The 10,074-nt window shown below is 42.7% G+C and overlaps 1 protein-coding gene across 1 annotated transcript; it reads left to right on the top strand.

Annotated features, from left to right (window-relative positions):
- Positions 1–566: 566 nt before the first annotated feature.
- cytip (cytohesin 1 interacting protein) lies at positions 567–9,546 on the top strand. The gene is made up of 8 exons (XM_063006262.1): positions 567–785; positions 2,719–2,768; positions 2,912–2,966; positions 3,241–3,343; positions 4,784–4,877; positions 6,093–6,159; positions 7,219–7,285; positions 8,671–9,546. Exons 1-8 carry the CDS (start codon positions 594–596, stop codon positions 9,099–9,101), a joined length of 1,059 nt encoding a protein of 352 aa, XP_062862332.1. The 5' UTR covers positions 567–593; the 3' UTR covers positions 9,102–9,546.
- Positions 9,547–10,074: the final 528 nt, after the last annotated feature.

Genomic DNA, 10,074 nt, shown 5'->3' with positions numbered 1-10,074 from the left:
GCAGTTTTGGAGATGCTCTGACCCAGTCATCTAGCCATCACAATTTGGTCCTCGCCAAACTAATTTTTCCTGCTTCTAACATCAACTTTGAGGATCAAATGTTCAGTTGCTGTGTAATATATCCCACCCCACTAACAGGTACCGTGATGAAGAGATAATCAGTGTTATTCACTTCACCTGTCAGTGCTCATAATGTTATGCCTGGTCAGTATATCCTTAGGCATGGGAATCAAGGTCTTAAAATGATATTGTCCTAAACCCTGTGTTTCTCTGAGTGGCAGATAAGACATGTTTTGAAACGTTTTAGAAGTGAAAGCATCATTGGCGTGGAGAGGAAACAGGTGAGAGTGGTGCAGGATTATGAGCCAGTGCTGAAACAAAGACAGAAAGAGGAAGAGAGACGCTCACAACAGACCAAAAAACCAAGATTTAAAGAACAGAGAAGGAAATGCAAAAGTCTCGCAGGAAAACCTACGCAGGTCCTACATAATCATGTGACCCGTACATCCTGTGTGACTCTGTCACATTTCAGTCAGTCGACTGCAGACATGCAGGTTGGTCTGAGAGGCAGCGGCAGCTATGAGTGCAGGCAGATGGACTGCAGGACCATGACGTCTAACAGGAATCGGAAGGCTTCTCTGTGCCAGCAGAAGAGCCTGGACACTTACTTTCCAGACGGTTGCCCGAAAAAGGGTCTGCGGTGGAGACGGGGGTCTTTAAATCGTGGGAAACAGTGTAGAGGTGAAGAAGACCCCACGGGGACGCTGACACGGGGACGGAATCAGGTGTGTACGAGTTGAGTGGTTGTAAAGCCACTTACAATCATCATTGAATGCATTTTGAATGCAATTGAGGGTTGCTTGCCCAGGGGCCCAACAGTGGCAACTTGGCTGTGGTGGGGCTTCAACCAGCAACCTTCTGATTACTAGTCAAGGCTACCACTGCCCTTAAGCCATGCATGTGTATCATGTAGTCTGAATGTTATTGCATTGGTGATACATGATTGTTTTGCATTTATTTTAAATACATATGGGCACAAATAAAGTCAAAAGTTTACACACACTGTAAGGGGCATGTACGAATTCCTGCAACTAATCTTTGTCTATGACTGATTGGAATGAAAATAATGCTTTAAATGCTTCTTATTTGGGTGGTGTTCAGTGTTCTATAATCTCATTTAACTTTGCACGATCTCCTAATTCCTTGTTGCTGATTATGATTATGATTATGATGGCTAGAACAGTCGCTTCACAGCAACAAGGTCCTGTGTTCGATCCCCAGGCGGGGCGGTCCGGGTCCTTTCCGTGCGGAGTTTGCAAGTTCTCCCCATGTCTGCGTGGGTTTCCTCCGGGAGCTCCAGTTTCCTCCCACAGTCCAAAAACATGCAGTCAGGTTAATTGGAGACACCGAATTGCCCTATATGTGAATGTGTGTGTGTATGAGTGTGTCTGCCCTGTGATGACAGGCACCCTGTCCAGGGTGTTACTGTGTGCCTTGCACCCATTGAAAAGCTGGGATAGGCTCCAGCACCCCCCCCCCCCCCCCCCCCTCTGCGACCCTAATTGGATAAGCGGTTAATAAAGTAAGTGAGCAAGTGATTATGATTGAATATAGCTGAGGATTTCTCTGTGCCCGTATGAACAGGACTAAAATGCAACCATTACAAAGTGTAAGGATCTCTCGCTTTACGCTAAAAGGAAAATCTGTTCAGATTGTTGGTTAGATAAGGATGTAATTTAGGAACCAACAGAAAGCAGTTCTGCATTCAAGCAGTAACTGCTGGGACTCACTGCTGGTGACACTGCTCACAGTCATTCGAGCTTTACTGAACACTTACATTTACATTTACAGCATTTAGCAGACGCTTTTATCCAAAGCGACTTACACAGTGAGCGGAACACAATGAGCAATTGAGGGTTAAGGGTCTTGCTCAGGTAACTTTGCAAGACCCTTACAGTGGTAACTTTTTTTTTTTTTTGTGGTGGCGGGGCTTGAACCGGCAACCTTCTGTTTACTAGTCCAGTACCTTAACCACTGAGCTATCACTGGCCCACTTAAATGAATAAATGGATGCAGAAGCAGATACCTTTTCTTGCACAGTAGCCTTCAAACACAAAACAGTATATGTTAAAAAAAATAAAGGAACATTAAAATCTCAAGACTGCTTTATTTTAACTACTGCAGCAAAAGATGCTGAGAACACTGACATGGTGGTGGTGTGTTAGTGTGTGTTGTGCTGGTATGAGTGGATCAGACACAGCAGCGCTGCTGGAGTTTTTAAACACCTTATTGTCCCTGCTGGACTGAGAATAGTCCACCAACCAAAAATATCCAGACAACAGCACCCTGTGGGCAGCGTCCTGTGACCGTTATGGCCATACGTACACGTTATGGCCAAAAGTATGTGGACACTTTGGCTATGTATTAAGTTTGGGTGTTTCAGCCACGTCTGTTGTTTAAAGGTGTATAAGCTGCGCCCCTGTGCAGGTCTATAAAGATAGTTTGACATATTTGGTCTGCACAAGAGCTAATAATAATAATAATGCCTGTGGTTTTAGAATTGGATGTCCGACAAGCTCACAGTGAGAAACCACACAGCTTTAGCCCTGTGTTTTATGAAAACAAGTGTTAATAAGCCATTGCTGTTTGGATGAATAAAATACATCAGAAGCACTACAAATCTAATTTATTTTCCATTAAATTCATGTGATTTTCCAGTTGAACCGCTCGTATTCCAGCTCTCTGGTGGACTACACAGACCCCCAGAGGTAAATATAAACATATCCTTCCTATATGATGCAGAAATGTTTATTGTGTTTATGTTAATAAGTTATATATAGAGTTCTATCTTTGATAAATGTTGTTTATGGAAAGTTAGCAGCTAGTGACTGACCACATTTCTTCTTTATAGAACGACGGTTGTGCTGGAAAAACAAGATAATGAAGCTTTTGGTTTTGAAGTTCAGGTATGGACTGTTCCTCATTTCTGGGGTGTGTGTGTGTGTGTGTGTGTGTGCAGGTTAGAGTTTCGGTTCAGGTTTTGTAACTGTGCATGCACAGGTAGGGTCGATGAACGGCCGTGCTCTCACTCTTAAACCAAACTGGAAATAATAAATAATTGCACAATGAATGGAACAATCAGTGTATACATTGTATAAATAAAAACCCTGTTTGATTCAAATGTGTTTGATTATTAAATCGTGGTATTCATTTGCCCGCTCTCTCTCTACCCTGTTGCAGACGTACGGGCTGCAGTCCGGACAGAGCAGCGAGCTGGAGATGTGCACCTTCGTTTGCAGCGTTCAGGAGGGCAGCGCAGCCGAGACAGCGGGCCTGACCACCGGTGAGAAACACACCCACGCGAGCAGCACCAGAACTGCTGCGCTTCCTTTGCGATGTACCACATGACCACACCTATGTGCCATAACCTCTTACATGACCCTGTTTTCACACGTACTGTATTTACTGCAACCTACACACACGGCTTTTTTTCCGATGACTGAACTTATCGTCAGAAACATGGTCAGCGTTTATCACTAACCACTGTTTTTAAATGTGATCTGCATTTAGTCTCGGTGTTTTTTTGTTTATTTGTTTTAGACTGAAATACATTTTACGTATGATGGGATGAAAAAGTATTGTATATACAACACACTTTAATATTTTAAATATCCTATATTCAATATCCTAATAGTCCTAATGTGTCCCTAATCAGGGTCATATCAAGTCCAAGTCAATTGCAAGTCAAGTCCAAAGTCCCTAATATGTTCGTGTCTGGTTTACTGGACTAGTGATTAGAACATTGCTGGTTGGGTTGTTGGACTCGTACCACTTGGTTCAGTGGTAGCCTAGTTGGTAGAGCTTTGGGCTATCAACTGAAATATCATCAGTTCTTGGGCCCTTGAGCAAGGCCCTTAACCCTGTCTTCTCCAGGGTCGCTTTACAATTTCTCTCCTAAATCATGTAGAGAAAGCATGTCACTGTACTGTACATGTACATACACTGACCAGGCATAACATTATGAGCACTGACAGGTGAAGTGAATAACACTGATTATCTCTTCATTACAGCACCTGTTAGTGGGGGGGATATATTACACAGCAAGTGAACATTTTATCCTCAAAGTTGATGTTAGAAGCAGGAAAAATGGGCGAGCGTGAGGATTTGAGAGAGTTTGACGAGGGCCAAATTGTGATGGCTAGACGACTGGGTCAGAGCATCTCCAAAACTGCAGCTCTTGTGGGATGTTCCCGGTCTGCAGTGGTCAGTTGGCTCATTGATGCATGTGGGGAGCGAAGGCTGAAGGCTGGCCCGTGTGGTCCGATCCAACAGACGAGCTATTGTAGCGTAAAAAAACTGCTGAAGAAGTTAATGCTGGTTCTGATAGAAAGGTGTCAGAATACACAGAGCAGCACAGTTACAGGGCTGTTTTGGCAGCAAAAGGGGGCCAACACAATATTAGGAATGTGGTCATAATGTTATGCCTCATCAGTGTATGTGTATATGACAAATAAAGGCGTTCTTCTTCTTCTAAGCAAGGCCCTCAACTCTCAAAGAACATGGCTGAATTTTCAGTGGATAAAATCATCTACTGAATCTGTCCCTAATATGTTCTTTATGTCAATAACAGACGTAACATATGTAATTTAAGTTAAATTAAAAATCCATGTTCACCCAAGTACAAGTCGTGTCAGGATGTCCAGGATGTGTGAACTAGATCAGGTTGCTCATCCCTCATCCGCTCTCTCACCATCTCTCTCTCCTCTTTATGTCTCTGTGGTAGGTGATATCATCCTGACAGTGAATGGCATCAGCATTAAAGAATTCAACCATCAGCGCATCGTCGAGCTGATCAGAAAGTCCATCAACATGTTAAAGTAAGTTGTTTTCTTATAATAAAATATAAAAAAGTCAAACAATAATTCACGTCTACATCTGCAGGTACTTACCAGGCCTGTAGCATCAACTATTAGAACAGAACAGACATCATATACATACACCGATCAGCCATAACATTAAAACCACCTCCTTCATTTGATCAGCTCCACTTACCATATAGAAGCACTTCGTACTTCTACAATTACTGACTGTAGTCCATCTGTTTCTCTACATGCTTTGTTAGCCCCCTTTCATGCTGTTTTTCAATGGTCAGGACCCCCACAGAGCAGGTATTATTTAGGTGGTGGATCATTCTCAGGTATGGAGTGGATCACACACAGCAGCGCTGCTGGAGTTTTTAAATACCGTGTCCACTCACTGTCCACTCTATTAGACACTCCTACCTGGTTGGTCCACCTTGTAGATGTAAAGTCAGAGATGATCGCTCATCTATTGCTGCTGTTTGAGTCGGTCATCTAATCTAGACCTTCATCAGTGGTCACAGGACGATGCCCACGGGGCGCTGTTGGCTGGATAGTTTTGGTTGGTGGACTATTCTCAGTCCAGCAGTGACAGTGAGGTGTTTAAAAACTCCAGCAGCACTGCTGTGTCTGATCCACTCATACCAGCACAACACACACTAACACACCACCACCATGTCAGTGTCACTGCAGTGCTGAGAATCATCCACCACCTAAATAATACCTGCTCTGTGGGGGTCCTGTGGGGGTCCTGACCATTGAAGAACAGCATGAAAGCAGGCTAAAAAAAGTATGTAGAGAAACAGATGGACTACAGTCAGTAATTGTAGAACTACAAAGTGCTTCTATATGGTGAGTGAAGCTGATAAAATGGACAGTGAGTGTAGAAACAAGGAGGTGGTTTTAATGTTATGGCTGATCGGTGTATTTTGCACTTTAACAATAGATATTATTAAGTAAAGACAGTGTGACATCAGTTTACAGCTTCCACACTGATGGATTGATATCAGAAATCAGATCACTATCACTATTGCCTAAAAGTTACTGAGGTTTCATCACTGAGCTTCTGTTCCGTGTAACGTGTATCATTCCGAAGTAACCAGAATAATGTTTAAAACAAAGTTATATACATTTTTAAACTATGCATTAAGAAAAAAAAGCATTTTATGACATTGATGTCTGGGTTTATGTATCCTGACCCACGCTGAGCTGTGTATCATTGTGTGTTGATAGGATAGAGACGGTCAGCGGCAGCGTGGTCAAGAGAATCGAACTGGAGAAGAAACTGCGCTTACTCAAGGTAAACAAGAGTAAAAAAAACAACACAAAAAATGTTTGAATGCTTCTTTGCTCTCATTTTACCATCCCTAAGCACTTTGGTTGTTTCTTTTTGGCATGGTTAAGGGGGGTTGATGCATTGTCAGGTGTCACATGGGCTATGAATTGCACCCACATATCTGGTTGTTGGGTAAAAATGAAAGATAACAGTATCTACAGGTCGAATCAATATTAAAAAATAGTTTTATTTCAAAAAGCTATTTAGAAGTAGTATTAGCATTTGACTCCAGATCAGCGTTTACCCTTTTTCAAATGTGTAACACTAATAATAATAGCATGGGAGCTGGCCACACTACCTTGCTAAATCTGGCATCCAGTGGTGCTTCAATGTGGTCTGGAGCCTGTTACGGATTTTGGACCCATGTGTAAAACAGTGCTTATCACCATGATCAAAACACCAACCTAAAGAAGGTGGGCTAAAGCAGGTCTGGTAAGCAATTACTGCTTGGAGGATTTCTGTTGGGCATTCCAATTCATTTGGATTGAATGCATTGTGCAAGATTTGAATTGTATTCCTAATAAACATAAAAACTACCAAAAACAGGGGTATTCAATAAACTGGCAACCTAGTGTAGTACACTTATACTTAGTTATACTGCCGATGCATTAAAAATGTCCAGAACTCACTATTAACTTTATCACAGACTGGACTGAATAATAAAGTCAAACTTTATTTATGCTTTGTGCAAAGTCAGAATTATTCTTCAGGCCAAGGACGATGGGTCCCCACTGTTCCTCTCAAGGTTCTCTTTCTGTATTTTTAAGAGAGATTTTCCATGCCCCTATCACCCTTGGCTTGCTCACTAGGGGTTTCTGGTCTGTGTGTCCTGGAAGCGCTATACAAATAAATTTGACTTGACAAGCTGAAGATCATGCAAGCGATCACATGTGGTGCGAGAGCACCACATCCCTGCTGATGCAGATTCCCAGCTTTGACTATGTGGTACATTTTCTCATACGTGTGTTTGTGTGTGTGTGTGTGCGTGTGTGTGCGTGTGCATGTGATTTCTTCTCAATTTAGCAAACACTGCACGAGAAATGGGTGGAACTGCAGGCGCTCACCCTGCAGGAAAAGCGTCTTACTCGAGGTGAGAAAAGAAAACAAGCAGACAGCTGAAAAACCACAATCACATCCTCTAACTACACGAACGGCTCTCATTCAAATAATGAGCCGAGTCGACCAGGGGCGAGCGCGAAGAGAAATCAAAAACAGATCGTTAGGGAAGTTCCAGCTGAACGCACCGAGCTTTTGTTGATCAGAGGACCGAGCTCATAAACCGTGTCGACTTCCTGTTAATGAAATTATTCTCATGCAGACTGATGAATTTACTGTCTATCAGTCAGATCAAAAATCAGCATCAAAATCAGCATCACTGCTCAGCCAGAACCACAAGGTGTTTACTGAAGTCTTCCAGACCAAAACTCACCTCAGTCCACGCTTGAAATGCTTGATCATTCATTTTTGAATTGAAACTGTGTAAGAACAGGAGAAAGAACCATATAAAATATACACACCGATCAGCCATAACATTAAAACCACCTCCTTGTTTCTACACTCACTGTCCATTTTATCAGCTCCACTTACCATATAGAAGCACTTTGTAGTTCTACAATTACTGACTGTAGTCCATCTGTTTCTTTGCATGCTTTGTTAGCCCCCTTTCATGCTGTTCTTCAATGGTCAGGACCCCCACAGGACCCCCACAGGACCACCACAGAGCAGGTATTATTTAGGTGGTGGATCATTCTCAGCACTGCAGTGACACTGACATGGTGGTGGTGTGTTAGTGTGTGTTGTGCTGGTATGAGTAGATCAGACACAGCAGCGCTGCTGGAGTTTTTAAACACCTCACTGTCACTGCTGGACTGAGAATAGTCCACCAACCAAAAATATCCAGCCAACAGCGCCCCGTGGGCAGCGTCCTGTGACCACTCATGAAGGTCTAGAAGATGAGCGACTCAAACAGCAGCAATAGATGAGCGATCGTCTCTGACTTTACATCTACAAGGTGGACCAACTAGGTAGGAGAGTCTAATAGAGTGGACAGTGGACAGTGAGTGGACACGGTATTTAAAACCTCCAGCAGCGCTGCTGTGTCTGATCCACTCATACCAGCACAACACACACTAACACACTACCACCATGTCAGTGTCACTGCAGTGCTGAGAACGATCCACCACCTAAATAATACCTGCTCTGTGGTGGTCCTGTGGGGGTCCTGACCATTGAAGAACAGGGTGAAAGGGGGTAACAAAGCATGCAGAGAAACAGATGGACTACAATCTCAGGACCACTATAGTTTCCTAGAAGTGTTTCATTCAATTCAATAAAAAATTTATAATAATATTACCATTATATCAAATACAGGGAAACACTGTAAAAAAACCCAAATACAATTAAAAATTACAAAAATGCAACTAATAATTCATGATAAATTTTAATTATCCTTGATGTTTTATTTAATCTCTCCAGGAAACCTAAACGTCAGCTCCGAGCATCCTTCGATAGACTCCCTTATGTCCCTCATGTCCCCCACCGGTCGGTGTGGTCAGCGCTTCTCCAGCGACAGCAGCTGTCTGAGTATGGTGACGGACGACGGCGAAGACGCCGCCTTCCATTCTTCAGTGTTCGATGACTTCGGTTCATGCAGCCCCACCAGACCGGACTTCCTGAGCCTGTTCCAGCAGGACGGGCCCCCGGCGAGGCCGACCCTGTCCCGAACCCGCAGCATCAGCAGCAGCAGCAGCAGCTGCCAGTCCCCGACGTACGACAACGGCCGAGCCTTGACGTCCAGCTCACTGTTCGGGACGCTGCCACGGAGAGGAAGGAAGACGAGCATGAGGAAAAACCTGCTGAAGTATTTACCCGGCCTGAACCACTCGGTCGAGGAGGAGGCCAACTGAGACCACGGTACAGGAGTGATGAATGTGTAAAAAGTGGACTGATGTTCCAGAGACTTTGAGACGTTATGACGTTTTATGTATATTTCATGCATTTTAGAATGGCTGGTTTACTGGTACCAGTGGTGTAGAACTGACCCCTCAATGGCTTGAGTCTAACAGATCGAGTCACACATTAGCATTACACACTTCTGCATCTCACTGTCAAAAAAAAAAAAGTGATGAGAAGACAGAGCAGGGTGCAGAATAAGGCGTGGTCACACACTTGCACACTGCTGCGAGTGAAACTAAAGATCTGAGTGTCTTAATGCTTATTCTTTTCTGTTTGATAAACAGTTTTACACTTTCAGGCTGCATGACAGGAAAAGTACAGGGGTTTCTCCAAACGGTACTGAGTGGAATGAAAATCTTAATGCTCTTTAAGGAATAAAGCAGCTATCTGTGGGTATCTGCTTTTCACCCTGTGCTCCATCATTTCCCATAAGGGTTTCATGAATTTTAGATTTGGTGAGCCGGCAGGCAATGGAGGGCACTTGACTTCATTTTTGTTCTCATCAAACCTCTCTTATTATTTTAGCACTATGCACGAGGCATAACCAATCTGGAATATGAAAACATCATCATCAATATTATAGAACTATGAAAAACAATCACTGGACCTAATTCATCATACCTATAAACATTCTATACATTCATCTAAACAAAGTAAATACAATCATTTCTATGAAACTAAGCATGAATAAATCTATTAAATATTATATAAATATTGAAGCAGTGTTAAGAATAATAGTGCAGATAGTCAGTTAAAATAAGCTCCACTCTTTTAATAAATAAACATGACAACTTTGCATTTATAATAATATCTGGAACACTATTCCAGGGATTATGGGTAATATAAGAAAAATAAAAGTATTTTATCGTTGCAGTGAGTGTTTATAATGGTACTATGCTAACCGAGTATTTTCTTTGTCTAAAA

Source organism: Trichomycterus rosablanca, chromosome 12, assembly GCF_030014385.1.
Source record: "Trichomycterus rosablanca isolate fTriRos1 chromosome 12, fTriRos1.hap1, whole genome shotgun sequence".
In the NCBI taxonomy this organism is placed as follows: Eukaryota; Metazoa; Chordata; class Actinopteri; order Siluriformes; family Trichomycteridae; genus Trichomycterus; species Trichomycterus rosablanca.
This window is presented reverse-complemented; position numbering and strand designations above follow the sequence as displayed.

What these genes read in the sequence shown, in the direction of transcription:
- cytip (XM_063006262.1), top strand. Translation starts at nt 594, where the DNA reads ATGGACTGCAGGACCATGACGTCTAACAGGAATCGGAAGGCTTCTCTG. An exon ending in CTTTTGGTTTTGAAGTTCAG is followed by an intron (nt 2,967 to 3,240) that starts GTATGGACTGTT and finishes ACCCTGTTGCAG; the next exon opens with ACGTACGGGCTGCAGTCCGG. An exon ending in GACAGCGGGCCTGACCACCG is followed by an intron (nt 3,344 to 4,783) that starts GTGAGAAACACA and finishes TCTCTGTGGTAG; the next exon opens with GTGATATCATCCTGACAGTG.